This window comes from Strix uralensis, chromosome 5 (genome assembly GCF_047716275.1).
Source record: "Strix uralensis isolate ZFMK-TIS-50842 chromosome 5, bStrUra1, whole genome shotgun sequence".
In the NCBI taxonomy this organism is placed as follows: Eukaryota; Metazoa; Chordata; class Aves; order Strigiformes; family Strigidae; genus Strix; species Strix uralensis.
In genome coordinates this window covers 82364848-82386665 of record NC_133976.1, presented here as the reverse complement: position 1 = coordinate 82386665, position 21818 = coordinate 82364848, and the positions used below count along the sequence as shown (strand labels likewise).

Genomic DNA, 21818 nt, shown 5'->3' with positions numbered 1-21818 from the left:
TAGACCAGCTAGCCTTGTGGAAGACACACAATCTCTCCTTCAGGTCTGAAAGAGCACCCAAAATCTTTCAAGCTAAGTACAAGTTCAGACACTTACGAGCTTTGTGAGAGAGAAACCAGCTGAAACACCAGCTGCCTGAGCTAAAGGGCAGTTAGTGTTTGTGGAGCTAAGGGGGCATTAGGGTGTCAGAGAGCTGGTAAGTGGTTTCTGGGGGACTAAGAAGCAGCTATTTTATAGCTTGGATGGTAAGTTGGTTAGTAGAAGGAAGACGATGACAGTGAATAGGATCTCCATTGAATCGCTGGTTTTGATGGCCCTGGAGATGCATGAATGTTAGTTTTACATGCTCATTCTTAAAGCATACTTTGCATATGTCCATTCAGATTTCTTCTTGGTTTCAGTTTACAGCAGCCTGAATGACAACAGGCAACTTGGGATGAGTCATGTTTTCCAAACGCCCAGGACACTATTGCTTTGAAAACTGCTGTTTTGCGTGAGCCGTTTACTGTAGAAGTGGAAGACGGGAGTGAGAGGACAGATGATAGGGGGCGTTTCTGGAGTAAGATCTGGATGGTTTTTATTACTTGGTAGTTACGCAACCACTTTTTTATCAGTATTTCCATCTCTAACTGATAATCTGCTAAATATTTTGGTTTGTGTAAGTATGTGTTCATTTCTTCTCCGTATGACATTTATATAACTTCCCCCCAGCAGACACTGGCTGCCTCCTGACTGTTTTCCTAACTTTTGTGATTTATAATAGGTGTCAAATTTTATTCCAGAAGAGACCGTGCCTGATTTTTGAGCACCATTCTTAAACTTCCTTTCATCCACAGACATTTCTCCTGGTCCTTTGCACTGCTCTTCCCTGCAGTTTTCTGGCTACTACATCAGAGTCAAGGCAGACTGTATAGCTAACGTTCAGCCTTAACATTCACTCTTTCTCAAAGCTTAATCTTCAGGCAAAGAGCAAACAGGGCTGCCTGTGCTGTTGTGATCTAATAAGCTCCTTTGTACAGAACAGAGAATCTCTGCCATTAATGTGGCTTCACGTAGACACATTCCAGGTGGTTTGTGCTGAAACATTTTCTCTGCTGGGTTATTTGTACACAACAGAAATCTTCATAGAGTTCATGAATCCCTATAAAGAGTGTTACCGAACCCTTTCACCGCACAGGCACTGGAGGGCATGCTGACAGCCCTACAGCTGCAATTTTGCAGTTTTCCATGGACTGGTGCAAACACCCCAGCTAGTTAGGCTTCTCAGGGAGTGCTCATAGTTTGGACTGAATATTTCTGTTCAATCACCTGGCGGAATTTAGAAAACTTTTTTCTTACTAGATTCAACTTCTGGATAAGCTGCTACAACCAGAGGTTTGCAGAAGACCGAGTCAAGTGAGCAGCACCCTTTCTGAGTGACTTCTGTTGCAAACATGACTCACAGCAGCACAGATCTGAATCTGGCAAAGGGAAGGAGGAGACACCTGGAACATCTGCACTCCAGGTGACACTGAATGACAGGAGATGATCATCATGCTGGGGAGACAAGGATGTCTCCCAATGACATTGTGTAATATTTGTGCATATTCACAGTGGAAACAGAACTTATTTCCATATCTAGACCAGTACCCCACCTCATTTTGGGTTATATTCCTGACATTAATTTTCTAACCCGTGGTAACTGTTTGCAACTCTTGTCAGCAAACTACAGCAGTATTCTGTTAACATAATATGGGCAATGTTTCTGTCTGTGGGTTTCCTTTTGTTCTTAAAATACCTATAAACCTGGCTTTTGCCTTAAAAACATCACAGTACCCCACATCAGAGTGCTGTGATTGGATGCTGCTCACAGGGTATATTATCCTGTGTTGGACATAGTTCATTTCCCCAACACTGTGGATTTCTGATGGGTTAAAGAAGGCATTCAAAGATTTCTAATATAAGCACTGTCCAATAAATACCCTTCCCCCACTTGGAAAGTCTCTGGCCAAATACTGTCCCTCTGTTCCAGCTCCTCCTTACTGCCTCTCCCTGTTTCCGGATGGGTCCTGGCCCCCAGCCCTTATCTCCTCCAGCCCCTGGGCTGTTTGCAGAGAGCAGTTATAAAGAGGCTGACCCAGCAGAGAGTGGAGGGGAATTACAAGGTGCAGGAAAACAGCAGCGCCGGACCAGGCTGGGTGTCTGCTTGACTCACCACGACCTGCTCTACACCATGGGGAAGGACGGGCTGCCCAGCAAACCAATCTTCCTCCTCCTCCTCTTCTTCCTTCCTGGAAATACCTCTCCCACCACAGAACCGTAAGCTACACATGTAGAGTGGGGGGAGGGAGGTCTTAGTGTTCCTTTTTTCCTACAGTTTTCTTCCTTTCTGTCAAATAGCTGTGTCCATTTCTTCCACTCCTGCCCTGCATCCCAATTCTAGCCAAGCTCTGAGCTTCCTGCATAGCCCTGTCAGTGCTCCCCACTCCCACCCTGCAACCCCCCACAGCTGCCTGCTAGCCCAGCCCTGGATCCTCACATCTTTGCCTAAGTATATTCATGCCTAGAAACCTTCAGGTGCCTGGGGTTTTGTGGGCATGCTGCCAGAATCCATGTACTTACCTTTCCTGTAGTATCCCTGTTTCAATCACTGAGTCATTTCTCCCCATTCTCCTGTTGCTTTCAAGATGCTTTTCTCCCTTTTCTCCCGTTTCTTTCAATTCACTTTGTTTCCCTTGGCAGCATCAGATGTACTTGTTCCCAAAAAGGATCTGTGACCTAGATTCTCTTCCTCCGGCGCAGAGCCTGGTGCTGGCACCCTCCCCTGGGGCATCCACCCCTGGGGCTGCAGCACCCATTCTGCTGAGGGCCCCGAGCAGAGGGGCAGCCGGGGATGGTGTGGGCTGACCAGCATCCAGCATTGCCACCCCAGCCTCACCTACCAGAGAGGGTTGCTCTGGAGCCTCTAATCTGGATGGGAGCAGCCTCCCTCTTCAGACCCTGGCTGCTGTCACACGGTGTGCTTCTTGCTGTGCTGGCAGAAGCGCAGTTCTCACCAGCACGGGTCTCGTAAACGCCGGCCTAAAGAGATTTCATGCCCACAAGCACCACAGTAGTGCTAGCAGCTGTAGCAGAAGGTGCAGCATTCCTGCTGCCGCTTACTGTGTGGCCAGAGGTGAAGTGGTCACCAGCTCAGACTGAAGGACCTTTGAGTCACACAGTACCATCAACCCCTCGTTCATCTGCCCTGGTTGGGTGCTTCTGGGGTAGATCAGCCAGCCAAGTCTGCTTTGGGGTCAGGCAGAGCTCTCTGGTCTCCCTACAATAATCTGATGCAATTAAGTAAATAAGATTGAGTAATCTTAATTCATCCCTGTCCAAAATCAGGGGGAAAGGGAATGAATCTGTACTGCTCAGACCTCTCCTCCTATGAGTAACATGTTGCTCTTTGTCGCTGACCTGAACGCTCTTTAGGGAGGGGAGAAGGAAGAAGGGCTAAGAGAGGTGGGGGAGAGAGGGGTGTAGCTGGGATCCACAGAATGAAGATAGGAGCCCAGTAGGGAGGCAGTGGAGTCTGAGCAGTGAATTGCTAGTTAGTATGAGAGTAGTAGTTCTGTTTTAAGTGCTGCAGGGTAGATCAGATGCTGTGTACAACGCAGAAGGGAAGCTATGCTTGTACTGAAGACAATGAAGTTCTAACCAAGACTTGCTTACTGTTACCTGCACAAGTAGGGAGATCGCTTCTTTGAGCAGCAGCAGTTGCTGATAGTTCCGTTTCAGATGTGAGCTGCTGCACAGGAAACACAATTAAGGTTCAGACTATATATTAGAAAAAAAACTTATTCACCAAGTTAGTGCAGCACTGGAACAGGTGACCCAGAGAGATGGTGGAAACTCCATCTGTGGAGTCCTTTGCAACAGTTCTGTTCCAGGAGAGAAGTTGGGCTTGAGACATCCAGAGGTCCCTTGAAACCAAAAATTTTATGATTCTGTAAGATACTGACAGCAAGATTTTTTTTTCTTGCTCTGGGTCTGTTCTGGAAGAATTCAACAGGAGGTATTGTTCTGCTATTCTGGTATGTTGTTGTGCATGCCAGCTGTTTTACAATGCAGTGTAGATGTTTGGGAATACACCGCATATGATCAGAAATGCAGGGTCATGATGGCACTTGAATTGGCAGGTATGGATTTGGACCAATGGAGATGCCTTCTTTGTTGAGTGTTTGTTCTAGGGAGCAGTTGAGAGTCAATAGACAGACATTAGTCCATCTTAAGCTAGAGTATTACCTTCTCTATACAGACAGACTCATCATTTTTGCCTCAGTCACATTCTCTAGGGTCTCCTATCCCTCCTTGATGCCTGATTCTGACAGACACACTGCTTCTGTTGCTAGAACAGTTCGTTACATGCAGGCAGGCTGTCTCTTTTGGCAGCCCAGATGCTATTTTTCCTGGAATGTCTATACATGGACTTTGTGACCCAAGTTATTTAAAGCTCTCATAGTACTTTAATTCATCTAGCTCTTTTCACCAACACATCCCAAAACAGCTAAAGGGAGATCTATAAGCAGCGTATTTCATATCCTTGTTTCAAAGGCAGAGAAGCTGGTGTAGGGGGAAGTTCTGCATGTTGGCCAAAATTTCAACAGAACAGTGAACAGGAAGAGGAATGAGGCCAAATTCCCCACGAACTAGGTCATGCTGTCCCTTCAGTAGACTGGATGCTATAGTCAGATTGCCAGTGCCACTGACGGGGCAGGGGAGATGAGATTAGGGGAAGCAGGCACAGGGTGAGGCTGTGGAGGAAGGGGAGCACTGGAGCAACCAGATAGCCACAAGTTGTAAGTCACTCTGGGTGGCTGGAGCTCCCTCCTTTCACTGCTTCTGCAGCAGCATGGACTGACCAGAGCTGCTGGCTGGCTCCTTACCACGTTTTATCCCATTGCCTGGTGGTGAGGGAAAGGGAGGTATCGCCTGGGTCCCACTGCTTCACAGTAGCTTTAGAATTTCCCAAAAATTCAGAGCCCAGGCAATAGCGTAGCTCTGGATGGGCCCAGCTATCTCTTTCCCCAGGACTGGCACCACCTGGCAAGGTGCACATTAGCCTTCCCCAGTGGAGGGCTAATGGAAAAGTGGTATGAGCAGTCCTGACCACAGGTGTCATCCCATGCATGCAGTGCTTAATATACCCTATGGACTGAATTGCCACCAGAACCTCCTGCTGCTGCATCTGGATAGCCTGAACATGCTCAGTGAAAAAGGAATACCAGCCCTATAAAAATGGTCCAGCATCAGACCAGAGGACTATATTGGCTCTGTATTCTGTCTGCATTGGTGGTCAGTCATAGGTGTTGAGGGACAGAGTAGAGGAGCAAGGCAAGAAATGAGTTTCCCACCTCATGTAGCCTTATGAGGCTTCTATCAGAGGTTCAAGGTCTTATTGTGTCAAGGATTACATCTGTGCTGCTATATTTTCTAGCCATTTCTGGGCAATGAATTTACCCAGAACACTTTTAATAGCCTTCATATTAGGAGTAGCTGATTTTCTTGCCCTTATGAGCCTCATACCAAATTTTATGTAGCCGGTGCCATAGGGCAGATACCACATGCCTTGGAGAGTTACTGGCAGGTGGGGAGTGACAGCTTCTTTTAAGTGCCTGCACATGGCTGGACAGGCAGGTAAGGCCCTAATTATCCAACTCAGTGGCTCCTGCTGTCTCCTTTTGTTCCTCACCTAGGGAAGGACAGTCAGCTGCTGTCTATCACCTGATGCAGCCTGGGTATGCATGCCCTTCTTGGACTGCTTGAGAGCACCAGAAGGCTCAAGAGCCACAGGCTGGCCATACCAGAATCGTACATTTGAATTTGACAGCACCTGGTAGCATTAAGTTCTTCAGTTTAATTTAGTAAATCAGTGAAAAAGTTTCTGCTTCCTTCTGTTTTTAAGCCAGATGCTTAGTATTCTCACCTAGTGTTGCTTACTAAGCGTGTTGTCACAGGTGATGAACAAACCATACTGTCTTTTGTGCACATCATGACTTCAGAGCTTTCTGTCATGCCTTTTTCCAAGGCTAAAGAGTCTTAATCTATGTAGTGTCTCCTCCTACGGAAATCATTCCAGATTTCAGATCATCTCTGCCATCTTTCACTGATTTTTTTTCCTGCTAAATCCATTTTTTAAATGCATGCCAGATGTGAGATGTGGAAGTACCTTGCAATTACAGAATGGCAAAACAATGTGTTCTGATTTGTCCTCTATTTCCTTCTCAACACTTCCCTACAGTCCATTTGTTACTTGTCACTGAATGAGAATTTTCAGTTGAGTGATCAATAGTGCTCATGTCTGAGTGGTAATAGCCTACTTAGCGATACAGCATATACACAATAGCATTCATACTGTTGGAGGAATTTTTTCTTCCTCTATTGATTATTTTCCCTTTATGAACAGTTCATTTGCCATTTTTGCTACACAGTCCCACCATATGACAAGTTTTCCACAAATAAGTAAGTCAGTTTTAGGCATTTTTTTTATCCTGGACAATTATCAGAAAATTATACTTCCCAAATCATTTAGAAGTGGCCTGAACAACAAGGGTCCCAACACAGACTCTGGAGATTTTCACTGGTTCCTACCCTTTGTGTCTTATATTCTAACCAATTTATCCAGGTCAGAATTAATAATTTGTTTTATTAGTAAAAAATTAGTAAAATGATCCCTTTTATTGGATGACAGCTTAATTTAAGGGTCTTTTGTGAGGGACTTTTGTCAAAAGCTCTTTGAAGATGCAAGTACACATGTGTTGCAATAAAATACTACTCTCTGAAATCCTTTGTGTGCTCATCTTAATAAGGTTCCAAACTGCAAACACTCACATTTTTGTTCAGCATGAGAAGGATTTGGAAACCTGGATAGGCAAAGACAGGAGCAGCCAGACAAGTGGGTGGTTTTTTCAACCCTAAAACTGCTGAATTTTCAACCTCTTTTAGCTAGTGCCTTTGACTCTCAATAGGAGATTGTGGGATATACAAAAATCAATTAACAGCCTGGAACCTTTCGCACCATCCTTATGCCCTGCTGTGAAGCCGAACAAAACATCCTTTGTAAAGGACTCTCTATTAGCATAGAAATTGTTCCTTCCACTGCAAGCACTTTCCTGCTTTTAGGCTAATTACTTAGGCAGTTTAATATGTATAAACCCAAAATAAAATGAATGCTCATGTGTATGTGCACTGCAGCTCACAGGGACAGTAATGGATTGGGCATGCTGATTTGTTAATTTCCTTTCACCTAATACTGTTTCCTTAAAACTGTTGCACATTTCTGATCCTTCTGATTCTCCTTCCCTCTCTTCCTAGGCAGTATATGGTGCTACTGCCCTTTCTGATACACACCGATTCTCCTGAGAAAGTCTGTGTTCAGCTGACCCACCTGAACGAGTCTGTGACGCTGAGTGCCACACTCGAGTATCAAGGGGAAAACAGGAGCTTGATTGATGACGTGGTGTCCGAGAAGGATGTGTTCACCTGCATCCCTTTCTCTGTGAGTACCCATCCTTTGGGGTGACCCCTTGTGTTTACTGATGTGTTATAGTAGATCTAAGCAGACCAGAAATGAGTAATAAGACACTTTGCAATCAGAGACTTCTAAGCTAAGCCAAACAAAAAATTAATTTGATGTGAAAAATTGAATGTGGCAGCCTTATGAGGAATAATTTTCCACCATTATCAAATTCTGTCCCACGTGATATTTCTGTGCATGAAGGGTTTAGAGAACTCTTTTGGGATCCTTCATCCTAGAACTTTGACTGAAGAAACATAGCCCATGTTTGTTTGGTCTGGTAAGCCTCAGAGACAAAATAGTGAAGTGGAATAAGAACTCTAGAAGCTGGGGAATGGTTAAAGACAGTGAGATCCATGAGGTCATTCATCTCCTTCTGGAGATTATTAATTATTTTTTCCTGCAGAAGGCTGGTTGGTGAGCAATGTATGCAACTAGTCCCCCCCACTAAATAACAAATCTGGGTTGATTTCCATTTTGATAAATCACAGGATGGAACAAGATCAGATTCAATATTTCTCTAAGGAGAGTGTTGTGTATAAATGAAGGAAGGGAAAAGGCTTCCAGTATTGGAAGGAGAGAAAGAAGCAGCATGGAGAAAACTCGAGGAAATTGAGATCTATCATTGCAACAATTCCTGAATGAAAAAGATGTTTTTGAGACAGAGGAGACAAGTTCATATCAGAAAATCATGTTTTTCTCTTGCTTCCAGCATTGAGTCTTTGGTGTCCCTTCTAGTAAACTTTCAGGCCTAGCTAATACTATGTCCCTCAAAGGCTTAGTGCAGCAGGGTGAATCAGTAAAGCAGTTATCCTCTTCATTTTCCTTAGCTTCCAAAATCCAATAGCACATCTGTGGCATTTCTCACTGTGATGGTGAAGGGGGCGACACTGCAGTTCAGGAGCCGCAAGTCGGTGCTGGTCAAGAATTCTGAGAGCTTGGTCTTCGTCCAGACAGACAAACCCATCTACAAGCCAGGACAGACAGGTACGAGGAATTGGGTTGGTGGTGACTCTGACAACCAAAAAACTTAAGGGTTTCATTCCCCTGAGGTCCCATACTTTTATTAAAGCTTTCAAACTCCTTCATGGGGAGAGTCAAAGTGCTCAGTAAATCTTTCTGTCCGCTGAGATCTAGGGCATGTGGTATCTTCATCATTCTTATTCTCCATCCTCCAGGCACAGCATCTCAGACAGATGTAGGCACAGGCTCAGATTCATTCTACTCAACTAGAGGCACAAATCTGGGATGAATTCAAAGCATAGTCTCCCTTAGCTGCACCTGAATCAACAAAGCAGGACAGGCACGCCCAAGCGACAATTCAGTTCAGCCTGGTTATTCTTCTAAACTTATCTGCGTCTCACCATCTCCAAGAGAAAGAGCCTGAAGTAATTGCTTCCATAACTTAGAGATCTCAGTTCAGAGCCTGTTGATCCGTGGAATGAATCTGAGTTATAAATTATTGAAACACTGACATTTCCTCTTAATGGCTACAAATTTAACAGTGGAATTTCCTTCTTTTCCATTACACCCTTCAGTTCTGTTTCGGATCGTCTCTCTGGACAAAGACTTCTACCCGCTGAATGAGAAGGTAGACCATAATTCCTTGTTGTTAACCAGGAGGCTTAATTCACAATTAACACCATTACTGTCATCATCCAGAACCACTGAAGACAGCCTTTAAATCATATGATCCCGTATTACTCTCACCATCCTTGACCCATTCCCTATCCTGTCCTGGGACACACTCCACCTGTCTCTATTGACTGAGAAACATACCCCCTTTTTCAAGGTGTTTAGAACCAGATTTGCAAAGGAATGTATGTAGCTAAGCGTGTAGGCAGGGATCTCCTTACTGAAAAGATGCGTGGGACAAGTTTCCATTGAAAGTGGCAGATGTGCAGCTATTTCTGGCAGTAGGTGCAACCACGTGCTTAGAGGTAGAGAGAGCAGCATGACAAGGACTTAGTTTTAAGGAACTGGTCAGGGGTGCAAGTCCACTTTTTAGCTTATTTGGCAATCAGATCCTCATGCAGACAAGTTCTTTGAAAACTCTTCCTTCATCACATTTTCATATTGTGGTAAGACAAAAAGTTGGGGCTCTAAAATATTATAGAGGAGATTCCCTTAGCCATGAAGAACTAAGGAAACAGAGCAAGTACAAAAAAGGAAGAACTCAAAGGACTTCTTAGAAGGTTGTTCTGCCCTTCAGTCCAAACCTGGAAATTGCTTCCATCCATACGTGACTAATATTTCTAACACTGATTTTCCTTTGTTCTTTCCCCACAGTTTCCATTTGTCTATGTTCAGGTGAGTGGATAACTACATGCCTATTATTTCAACAAAATGTGCAGGCACAGAGGTAGTAGCGTCCCACGGTGGTGTTTTCAGGTTGAGGTGGAAGGGGAAAAAAATGGGCGCATGACTTTTTTCATTTGTGTAAAGGAAGGCTGAGCAGTTGGGCATCAAAATAAGTTTTGACAATGGTTCTTTGATTGGGGAATGTGCTGTAGGAACAAAATAGTTAATCAGTGCAAACCATGCTGTGAGCAGAATTACACTTGCCTAGAGGTCATATCAGAATGGCTTATTCCTCTTCCAAGCAGAACTAAGATTTTCTGTCTGCCAAGTGTGGTTGAAACCACAGAACTATGTTAAACAAACCAACAAAACTAAAGAAACAAAATTATGTAAGTAGATGTCCCCTATGTTCCCAAGCATGCCCTTTTTGTCTTTTTTTTTTTTTTTTTTAAACGGTTGAACTTCAGTGACAGACAAAAGTTAATAGGAAGGATGTTTCTGTTAATGGTTCAAGTATTCACTTTTTCAGCTGATAAAGCAAAATTTACAAATATTGTCTGGGACATCTTCTGGTAAAAAACTGATGGTAAGGACCCAGCAGTGGACCCTGAAGCCATGATAGCAGTACAAAGATCGCTGAAACTGGTGTGCACAAATCTTAATCTGGTTTGTGTGGTTATGGGTCCTATGTAGTCAGTCCTGTCATTACTCCTTGCTGCTTGGGGTTGTTGTCTCCATTCTGCATCATCTCTCTCTTAGAGTTGGGGGTGTTGTCACAACTGGGGAGGCAGAAGGTGGGCCAGAAACAGGCTATGCTCCTCTTTTCTACCCTCTTGCCACAGTGCTGTCACTCTCTCTTCCCATCAGCAAACTTCCAGAACAGAGCTGCAGAGCTGGTAGGCCACTGACAGTCTGTGAATATTTGGAGAAGGAAGAGTAAGAGAGTGTGTGGTCTGGAATAGCAGGTGGAGAAGAACATCTCAGAACTACCTTCTGCTAAGGCTCTCCCATGGGGTTGTAGAACAGGTCCCTTCCCTTTCAATACTTGACTGAGTACAGGTATTTCATGAAAGGAGCAAGAAATAAATCTTATCCACTGCCTCCAGAAATCCCATATGCCTTTGCCTAACAAGTTGAATAATTTCATAACCTTTTTTTGTGTCAGTACCATGAAAGGCTTCAATTTAAAATCACTAGGAAGGCCATCTTGTGTTTACAGCTCCAGCCTGTGGGGTATGGTGTTTGTCCATGCTGTTTAAGCCAGTTTATGTAGACCTTGTTCTCCATCCCCACCATCCTCTCCCTTCCTCAATGCTCTTTCTCAGTCCAGCACTGCCCTTTGTTTGGATTTCACAGATGTCTACAAGGCAGTCTTGTAGAGTGGGAAACTCACCTGGCAGCAAATTCACCATTTTTCTCTAGAGTTTTTTTCAACCAGATCAGACTGTCAGTGAAGTTTGCCACATGCTTGCACGAAATTTGGACTGGTGGCAGAAGTGAAGAAAGATGACAGCTTAAGGTCAGCAGTGCTAAGGAAATAAATGTTCATCAGCCTACACCCTTAATGTCACTAACTGATCGTAGCCAGCCACAAAGGCAGAAGTTAGTATGAGTCTATTATTTCTGAACTATTATCCTGACCTATTGCTTCTGTCATTTCAAAAAAAGCATTTCTGAGGAAAAGCAAACAAACTGACATTCAGGCCTTCCCTATAAATACATCACAGAAATGACAACGAGTTCACAAGCCCAGCTGTAAACAGTTTCTTGAATTCCTCTTCCAAGGAAGCCTGGATGTGTCCCTCACAATAAGTGGTGAGCTTTTCAGCAGGGTTGAAATATGACAATGAAGAAGATTTGGTCAGAGCCATAGGATGCATTTTACTGACTGTGCCTTCCTCCTTCTTGGGAAGAAGGCCTCCTCTTCTGCCCCCTGACCAGTGACCTCCAACTGTGGGATGTCATTCACATCCCCTTTTCCCTAAGCCCTGAGATAAAATCTCAGTGAAGTAAATGTACACAGTCACATATCTTGAGTCACATACCTATCTAGAGTAAATAGACTTTTGGTGACAGTCAAGGTACAATGCAAGGAGCAGGCAGAAAACAAAAGACTGTAAACATTAACCATCCTGCTGAGAAGCCTGAAAAGTGAGTATCAAACTATGCAGCACCACTGCACTGGTTCAGATTTTCTACAAGAAATCTGGGACTCAGCTGATGACTTTGGAGCACAGCCTACCGATAGTTCGTCATGAGCAATACTCAGCTGTAGTAATGATGAGATTTCAGCTACAGCGTTAGGGGCAGGGAGACACTCTTAGCTAGATGCACATATGTGGGATATACTTTCCTCTGTTCCTGTCCCCAGTCCCCCACCCCACTACAAGCTTTGGACTCTTACACATCTACATTTCTCAGTCCCATAGATAGATCAGGTGTCTCACTCCTCAGCAGATTATGCACTCTTACTCAGACGGTCTCCATTCCAGGCATGGAAAAAAACCTTTTAGCAGGCTGTATAGCAAGTGAAGGAGACTGAAACTCCACTTACTCCTGCTATCCATCTCTTTGTCATGTTACCTTGACAGTCTGTCTTTCCCAGCTTCCTGGCCCCATCCTACTTAAGCATGCAGATAGAGCTGAGGAGGAGACAACACAGGACCTCCAGGGTTACAAAGCTTTCTTGTGTGCTAGTTATACAGAACTGACAGGTAAGTGCTCACAGATCCTCACAGATTATTGAATACTTACAGCTAGGCATTTCTCAGCTGGGATGTACATACACTGGGCACTCCACTGCTCTGTCCCTGGGAGCCTCCTGTGCTGCCTTGTGACCTTGAGTTACCCTCACCTGCAGGATCCCCAGAGGAACCGTGTGTACCAGTGGCAAGGGGTGGAACTAGAGACCGGCCTTGCACAGCTCTCCTTCCCCCTCACCTCAGATCCCATCCAAGGCTCCTACAAAATAGTCGTGCAGAAGAGCTTCTCCTCCTATGTGGAGCACTCCTTCAGCGTGAAGGAATACGGTAAGGAGAGGAGGTACGGGCTGCAAGTGTGGCTGACATCAATGCCTTTACTGTGACCTTTCAATTTGGGGTTTCTGGGAATGGCATGGAGAAGGGAGGAACTGAATAAATAGACAATGGGGTTCAAAGGGGCTGACCCAGAAAGTACTGAGTATCAGAGGTGGTTGATCACTTTAAGGCATCTCTGCAACCCGCCTGAGCTTGTCTTTGCTCATAGTGCTCTTGGGAGTACAGGGTTTGACAGGCTTCCTGTGCATGGCTTGTGGCACCAACTTCAGCCAACTTTGTTTTAGTCACCTTTCAGTCCAGCAGCTTGTTGCAAGTAGCACTAGATACGGAGTAAGAGATGACAATATTTTGGTGACCCTGTTTTGCCTCATCATCTCCATCGGTTCCATTTCTCCACTTGTAGTCCTCTCTCTTTTTCCTCTTCTTCCTTGTTTCTGCAAAAGCTTAGAAAACATGTTTGGTAGAAGACTTCAGTTTGAAGAACACTCCACAAATGTTACAAGCAGATGCAAACAGTCTGGTAGTAGAGACTGAGTAAGAAGAAATGTGCTGCCCCAGGGAGCACATATCCCTCAGATCTGTGACAAAACTTCTCAGGTGTTTGTAGACGTGTACTCTGGCTAGGCTGTGTGCACCTGAGAAGGCCACTGGCCAGTGCTCTGTACTCCCAGGCTCCCCCCGGAGCCCGAATGACCCAGCACATTGCTCAGAACCTGCTGTTTCTGGAAGAAACAGGGTGCGACCCAAAGAAGATTGTCACTGAAGTCCATGGGAGCTGGGTTATTTGGTACAGTCAGGCATGGTGGCTAGTATGGACATGGTCAATAATTTCAACACAAGCCAGGCTATAGGCTTCGGCCTGCCACAGTGACAGATGGGCTCTGCCTCCTCCCACAAAGATCATTCCAAATGTCCCCCAAATCAAAGATGTATGTCCCTTTCTTAGCCTCACACTAAACTCATTTTTCTTTTATTTGTTCTTTAGTCTCATTCCCCTGAATCTTCCCTGTTGCTAATTCTCTCACAGCCTTTTTGAGAAACGTGTCCTGAAGCTGAAACGTTGAGCTTTGCCTCCCATCCTAGAAGCAAATTTATGTCTAAACTGTTTAACTCAGAATTTCTTCCCTCCTCTTATTTCCTTGTACTGTGAAAAAAACCTCAGGTGCACCGCCTGGAAGCAGGCCATTACATGCTTCAGTCCAGTCCTGGGCTTGAGTAGTTGGGGGCTTAGGGTTGCAGGATGCGATATGGAAAGATGTACGTATTTTAATACTCAGGAGCAAAATATGCCTTTTAATTGCCACCCCTTATATCGGGCTTTATTGCTGCCTTGTCTACTTGAAAATATAGACCTGAGAGTTGATGGCTAAGTTCACTAGAACTGTCTGGACATGCAGAACAGTTTCACATGCCTAACAGCAACTTGGGATCTCTAGAACAGTAAGAAAGAGCCAAGACAATCAATGATTCAAGCCTTTTCAATGTGGTAAATTACAAAACTGGTGAATGTGCTGCTCCAAGTCTTAGTTGCAAATTATGCGTTGTGAAACAACACTCAGGACCAGTGTGTCCTTCTGAGTGGGGATATGTAAGGGATTTACACAGCTGTCTGGTGCCAATGGGATCACATGAGCATGCTCTGCAAATGAGGGAAGGTAAGGGCTACAGCCCTCCTTAATTCCCTTTAAACCCAAACAGTGGTGAAGGCTGAGAAAACCTAAGGAAGGGGTAGCAGAGCCGAACTGAAGACCACAGATAGGTGATGGCTCATGTTAAGATGATCCTGGCTCTGTGTTTGGGTTGCTGTGTAGTACACAGCTCTTCTTCACTCTTCTCATATCAGACTTTCTCTCTCCCATCCAGTGCTGCCCAAGTACGAGGTCCTGGTGAAGCTGCCCAAGATGATCACTATTAAGGACAAGGAGCTTCCAGTGTCCGTCTGTGGTCTGTGAGTCACAGAGCTGGAGTAAAGCTCTCTCGCTTATCCTTCACTTCTCCTTTCTGCTGAGGACCAAAAGAAGAGCTGGGGAAGGTCTTTCATACTCTTCCCAGACATCTACTGCAGGCTTCTTCCACCCTATCAATCCTGAGACTGCTACTTGGCCTCAACAGGCAAAGTGAAGGGTCTTCTCTGTGTTCCTTAATAGATGATTCCAAACCGATCTGCAGCTCTCTCCTCCCAGTTTACCATACATTTTCTCTTTCTGTCTTTAACATTTCTTCAGTTAAAGCTTCTCTGCCAATCCTGAACCCTCAAATACTCAGAGATGTCAGATCAGACATCATTTAAACAGGTGGCACAAACCCAGTGTTCTCATTTTTAACTTGTAAACTGCTTCTCCTGAGCCTCTGGCTGTTTTTCTACTTCACTGAACCCTCAGCAGTCTGTGATACAAGGATACTCCTGGCTGAAATAATTTTCTTCAGACAATCTTTTTTGGCATTCCTGCAGAGACCTCCCACCTAGAAGAGATTCTAATGGATGATGGAAGAATCTCACATGGAAATGATGGAAATGTAATCACTAGAATCATTAAAATATCAGATTAGTCAGCTTTTAAGAAGAAATATTAGGAAGTCATACACAGAGATCTTTAAGGAGATGTGTCTGAGTGTGACTCTGACTAATTGTCTCATCATTTAACATATTGTTTAACACTTTGTGATGATAGGTACACCTATGGGAAACCTGTTCCTGGTTTGGTGCATGTCCAAGTGTGCCGGAAATTTTCCCATTCTGCTTCAAATTGTTATGGAAAAGAAGCAGAAGCTGTGTGTGAAGAATTCACTAGGCAGGTGAGTCCCAAAATTAAAATGTAGGGGCTTTCTTATGGGTAATGGGCAATGTTGACTAAGGGAGGCCAAATCTGTGACTGTTGGGAGATAGCAGGACATCAGAGATAGATAGCACTGTGTTCAGGGAGAAGCAGATGTTCTCAGAGGAAGGCATTCTTAAGAGGTGAGTCTTTAAACTGGAAACAGAACTGATGAAGAAAACCCCACAGCTGAAATCCTGACCCCACTAGTGACAAATCTCTAGTTAACAGCTGTGAGGTCCCTGCTATTGATCCCCAAACTGGGAGAAGAATCTGTGAAATAATTTTGTAACTGTGGGAGGGACTGTCAGGGAGCAAGGAGCAAAGAAGATGAGGAGAAAATAAGAAAGCAGTATTGTATATGGGTCAAACACAGGAGAAAGGAGAAAGGGCAACAAGGAAGAGAGCGAAGACAACAGAAGAAACAGGAAGAAAAACAGAACTAAGGAGGGAGTTAGCAAGAAAACTGGTGTGTACCTTGGAGAACCTCAAGAACTTGTCAAGTACCTCACAGAACACAGAAAATCTGTGGATGAAACACTAGGAAACAGGCTCTAAACAAGTTCTGGTCTTGGAGACAACCCTAGAACATAAGACTGGGGTTTCACAAACAGAATTTAAGCATGTTGGGTTTGGGGTATCTATTCTTGTCCCACAAGGCACCAAATTTGTTCACAGAATTCCTATTTTCTTTCCAATCCCCTGCTTAGGCAGATGCTCGTGGGTGTGCTTCTGGTGTGGTGAGGACCAAGATATTTCAGCTTCAGCGGAGGGGATATGAGATGAGCATTGAGGTACAAGGCAAGATCACAGAAGATGGCACAGGTACGTATCATGTGGAGGTGGCAAAGTGATGGCAGGCCATAACAGGGGGGCCTGGCAAAGATGAGGAAGGTCGAGTAACATGTCTAGAAATGCTGCTATTCATTAATGATCCCTCTTTATTGTGCTCTCTCTCAGGAATAGAGATGACTGGAACAGGCTCCTGTGGAATCACACCCGTCATGAGCAAAATCAGCTTTGACCTGCTGGACTCTCTGTACAGACCAGGGATCCCACTCTTTGGGAAGGTAGGGAACTTCTGAGACCCTGGACAGTGAATGGCCTAGCAAACTCACAAGTGCAGAATGCCATCAGATGGAACTGCAGTATGTGCAAATGACATGGTCAACCTTCCTCTGCCTTTGCACAGGCAGGTAAATTACTGATAGTTGGGACAGTCTAGCAGACACATGTCCCTGAACCTCCTGACAGCACAGAATAGAAGGCCTGTTGTTCTGACACAGTTCTGACCACAACACAGATAGGAGTAGTGACCTCATCAAGGGCACAGTCCCACAGTACCCAAACAGACTGAGCAGAGCAGGGGTGGTGATAGTAACAGGTTCCACCAACAGTCCAGTGACCACCAGACAATATGAGGTGATGAGCCCGGGCTGAGCTGAACCAAAAAAGTCCAGTTAACCAGATGGGAACAGCAGGAGAAAGAGCTGGGTGTAGGTCTACATCCAATGTAGCTTTAGGCAAGGACTGCAGCAAGGCACAAGCCTGAACTTAGAGTTCCTGAATCAAGAGGCAGATGACAGGTGGTGGAGGTCCCAAATGAGGCTGACCAGGGGAATCAAAACCTACTGAGGAACTTAGATCCCTGACAGATAATTCCCCTGGGCCGATCAGATTGTTTTGCTGAGAATTTTCTCAGTCAATGCCTCAGACAACTCAGGACTCACCTCACACATGTCCACATTCATGTCTTTTGTTCTTCTCTGTAAAGAAACATCCTGCCTGGCAAGGACGAAAAGAAGGAAGAGGTTTTAGGACTTGGGAATTATTTTCTGTTTCTGGTCTAAAATCTGAAGTTTGTTTTTGCTCTGTTAGGTGAAGCTGGTAGATGGCACTGATGCTCCAATTGCCAATGAAACCATCACGATTTCTGTGGATTCTGTGGAAGGGAATTACACTACAGATGAGCAGGGACAATCCTGGTTTTCCATAGACACTACCACCTTCACACAAGCCTCCCTGGAAATCCGAGTGAGTGGCAGAGACAGGGCAGAGGAACTGGGGTAAGCCTCTGTCTTTCTGATCAGCAGGGGAAATATCTATCCATGGGTTATCAGTCTTTCTGTCAATTGGAAGATAAAGCAAATTTCTTGGCAGGTCACCTCTCTTCTGTGTGTCTCCTATGCATGTTTTCTACCTTCTTCTAAGAATGGGAAACATAAAACATACCCAGAATTTTTTCTGTGGACTTTCATGTGACTTGTTACCTGGTTTTGGTCAGCTATGAACTTTTTCTTCTTCTCTATCAGGCTGATCATAAACCTGAACTGAACTGCTATGACAGCGAATGGATCACACCTTCATATGAGCATGCCATGCGTAGAATAAATCGGTTTTACTCCCCCAGTAAGAGCTTCCTCAAAATTGAGCCAAAGCCTGAGCCATTAACTTGCGGTTCCCCCACGGAGATCCAGGTGCACTATATCTTCACACCAGAAGCCATAGGAGAGCAGAAGAAAATTGTCATTTACTATTTGGTAAGAATTATTTGTGGCTACTTTGATCTATGGCCAGAGAGCACTGTGGCACGTATAGCTACGTTCCATGATGAGCAACCACAGCACCGCTATATGGTCAGTCCTTAGCCAGTAATGATACAAAGAGTTTGAAGCAGAAAGTGTGGCCTGTGGCAGTGGGATTTAAACACATTTCAGTAATGTTTCTCATGTTGTCTTCCATGTGCAGACATGGGTAGGGTGTACATGTTTTATTAAGAACAGAAGAGAGACAAAATGTTGCTGGAGAGTGCATTTTCTTGGGCACAGCCATCCAAGACTCTCATTTCATAATACTCCACTCCCAGTTTCCCCCATTCCAAATTCTGGTTCATATACGGTCACAGCTCAGAAACCAGCACCCCACAACAAGAAGATGAAAGATGAGGAGGAAAGCTGTCTCCTACTCAGTTTTGTAGTCTACTCTTTGGTAGTCATCTGACCACTGAAACTAAAGCAACACCTCTAACTACAGTACCAGAAAAGCCCAGTAAGCTTAGAGCTTAGGCTGCATATCAGGCAATGATGGAATTGGGACACCACAGTAATTGGAACAGACTATAATATGCTGGCATGGAGAACTGTGAATTGGTTCATTCTGGGGGGCAGAGAAGAGAGACTAATTCAGCTGTGACTGAACAACGATCTATCAGTTTCACTTGGGAGAACAGGAAGTATCTGATAAATATTCAAATAGAACTTCTTTCCCCCTAAATTTGTTTTTCTGGTTATCCCATTTAATGACACTAGCAGAAGAGGTGAAAGTAGCCTTGGAGAACTAGAAGAAATAAGTGGAACAGACACTCCTGTTCTGATGGATCGTACAGAGCATCACAGGGGGACTTAAACTGAGATTAGAAAAAAAGATAACAGAAACCTGTGGTAGAGATGTCCATATGCTTATTTTCAAGACTGCTAACAATAGATTGAAGCACAAGATTCCTGTTTATCCTGGTAGCCTGGGAAACTGGTCTTAAGTTTATACATACAGCAGGTAACGAAACAGTGAGGGAATTTACATTTTTATAGGCGTGGATCCCACACCTTGAAATTAAAATATGGTGCTACGGAAGAGATATCCTACATGGAAAGTAAGTGTATAAAAGGCGTTTTTGACTGTGAAAAGGAAAACTTTTTCTAGAAATGAGGAAACTGCAGGTAGCATTCAGGCTATTGCTTACTGCCTGACTCCAGGTACCTTATTCAAGCTCTTATTTACAGCCTGTGCTCTTCTATTCCAACTCTGTGTGTATGAAACTAACCCTGATTAAATTTTTCTCCAGACTGTTTCACAATGCAACTGAAAGTGGAATGAGGAGAACTTTTGATCCTCAGTCTGTTCCAAATTGTTAGAAATGTGCGTATGACCCCAAACTTGTGTGTGCTCAGAGGCAAAGTGCATTTGAACCTGATCTATACACGCAATATGTACAAAAGGGAAGCCAGATCTGACCAATGAGGAAACATTGCTCCTCCTAAGAGTGAATATTTCTGTCTCCAAAGACCTAGTAAATTCCAGTCTGGCACTTGCTTATATCTTCTCGGGTTTGTTCACCATTGGCAGTGCTATTCATACTCACACTCTGCAGTTATCCCAGTGAATGTTCATTCTCCTTCCTTTCAACATCAGTAGCAACAATTATAGGAAGGTTTCTCTGTCACACAGGTGATGGCCAAGGGAGGCATTATATTAGAAGACACCCATGATCTGACTGTGAATACTGGAGATGGTGAGCAGAACTATGCATTTTTAGCCTCTCTGATGATAATTTGGGGTCAGGGGGGGACATAGAGAAATGTATTTTCAAAATTAAATCTTTCTAGATTAAGTGACTTGGGTTAGTTTTGTTTTCTCTGGGTTCTGTCAGGTGCTATTTTTTTGATGAAAATTTTTTTAAAAGTCATCAGAAAACATGCATAATGTTTTGGTCATTTTGTGACATTTGGTCATTTTGTGTAATGTTTTGGTCAGATTGTGACATGAAGCTCAGGCCCAGCAAGAAAGAGTCCTTCAACATAGAGTGACATTTTCCATTGTGATTGGAGTGATAGTTTGGTGTTCCAGTGCTTGCTTAGCAGTGACTTCACAAAGTTATTCTTCCAGCCACTCTGCAACCTTGACTGCTGACACCCATTACAATGGTCCTTTATTTCTACTTTTTTTCCCTCATTTATTTTTTGTAGACTACAGATCTTGGAGCTTGAGGAAAAAAAGGGTTGGAAACATCAAGAAATTATGCTAGATGTTAACTGGGGAAAATCTAGAAGGCATGTTGAGGCCCACCAAACTCATTTCATTTGGCTATTACACAATCACTATTTAAATGCACATGTCTTCAGCAACAACCATAGACTTCAGTCACGTATTCCTGCCCCTCCTAACTAAAAATGTGCAGCATGAGTGAACTTGACGTTTTTATTGGAGAAGGTAAATGCATATACTGGAACTTCTTGTATGTTGCTTAGTCTTTTTTCTCTCTGATAGCTTATGGGACATTTCAGTTGACCTTCCCTGTTGAGGCAACAATTGCTCCCCTGGCACGGATGCTTGTGTATACCATTTTACCCAGTGGGGAAGTCATCGCCAGTTCAGCAGATTTCCAGGTTGAAAGTTGCCTCCCCAATAAAGTGAGTATAAGTTAGGGTTTATGCAATCCATGTTTCTCTTGCGGCTAGTAGTTCAGTTATGAGTTCCAGAATGGAGGCAGAATTCACAATGGGTTCATGAAATGGTCTGACCAGATGTTAACTGAGGATTAGTGACTGAAACTCCAGAATAAGGTACAAAGCCATAACTATAAAAAGTGGAGCAAGACAGAATAAGAAAAAGAATCATTGATCATTATTGATTACATTGGTCAAAGCTGAATATATATTAGAAGAACTGCAGGGCACTAGCAGAGCTCAGTTCACAAGGCTAGATGCTTCAGTGCAAAAGCATGCAACAGCATCTGGAAAAGTGGCTGCTTTAACTTCCTTTTGGGGTTGCAGGTCAGATTGAGTTTTGTACCCAAGGAAGGTCTTCCTGCCTCCAACACACGCCTACAACTCCATACCTCACCAAGGTCCCTGTGTGCCCTCCGTGCTGTGGACAAGAGCGTTCTCCTTATGAAGCCTGAAGATGAGCTCTCTCCCAGCTTGGTAAGTCTTGCTGTTTCTGGTAATGAGCAAGTACAAAAACCAACCAAGTACCTATAAACACCACTATAGACAAGGGACCATGTATTTCTATAATTGCATTCACTACACTTGTTTTTTAGAAGCTGGTTTTTATTGATGGAGTGTTAGGTAGTGTCTGTGTGCCTGTGAGCGCTGACCTGCCACATTTTTCCCTGGTTGTTTGCATTTCTCCAGGTGTATGATCTTCTCCCACTGAAAGAAATCCGGGGTTATAGCTTCAAGGACTACTACCTGGAAGAAGAGAATGTAAATCCTTGCGTGTCACTTGACAACATATTATTAAATGGATTTGTCTACATACCCATTTCTCCTGATGGTGAAGGTGATGCCTATGACATTCTCAAAGTAAGTGCCAGCCTTTAATTTTTCTTTGTTATTCCTTTTTGGA

General features: G+C 44.1%; 1 protein-coding gene across 4 annotated transcripts in view; it reads left to right on the top strand.

Moving 5' to 3' along the window:
- Positions 1-2041: 2041 nt before the first annotated feature.
- The window catches only part of LOC141944807 (alpha-2-macroglobulin-like), a 40428-nt gene continuing 20651 nt past the window's right edge, over positions 2042-21818 (top strand). For 2 of the 4 annotated variants that reach the window (XM_074871991.1, XM_074871990.1), the window contains exons 1-16: positions 2042-2298; positions 7336-7519; positions 8368-8524; positions 9076-9128; positions 9827-9847; positions 12699-12867; positions 14740-14824; positions 15549-15672; positions 16403-16517; positions 16653-16762; positions 17571-17726; positions 18005-18232; positions 19917-19980; positions 20736-20878; positions 21242-21391; positions 21605-21775. In XM_074871991.1, coding sequence (XP_074728092.1) covers positions 2042-2298; positions 7336-7519; positions 8368-8524; positions 9076-9128; positions 9827-9847; positions 12699-12867; positions 14740-14824; positions 15549-15672; positions 16403-16517; positions 16653-16762; positions 17571-17726; positions 18005-18232; positions 19917-19980; positions 20736-20878; positions 21242-21391; positions 21605-21775 — 2187 coding nt within the window. The remainder of the gene's footprint in view (positions 2299-7335; positions 7520-8367; positions 8525-9075; positions 9129-9826; positions 9848-12698; positions 12868-14739; positions 14825-15548; positions 15673-16402; positions 16518-16652; positions 16763-17570; positions 17727-18004; positions 18233-19916; positions 19981-20735; positions 20879-21241; positions 21392-21604; positions 21776-21818) is intronic. The other 2 variants (XM_074871993.1, XM_074871992.1) reach the window with 1 other exon arrangement.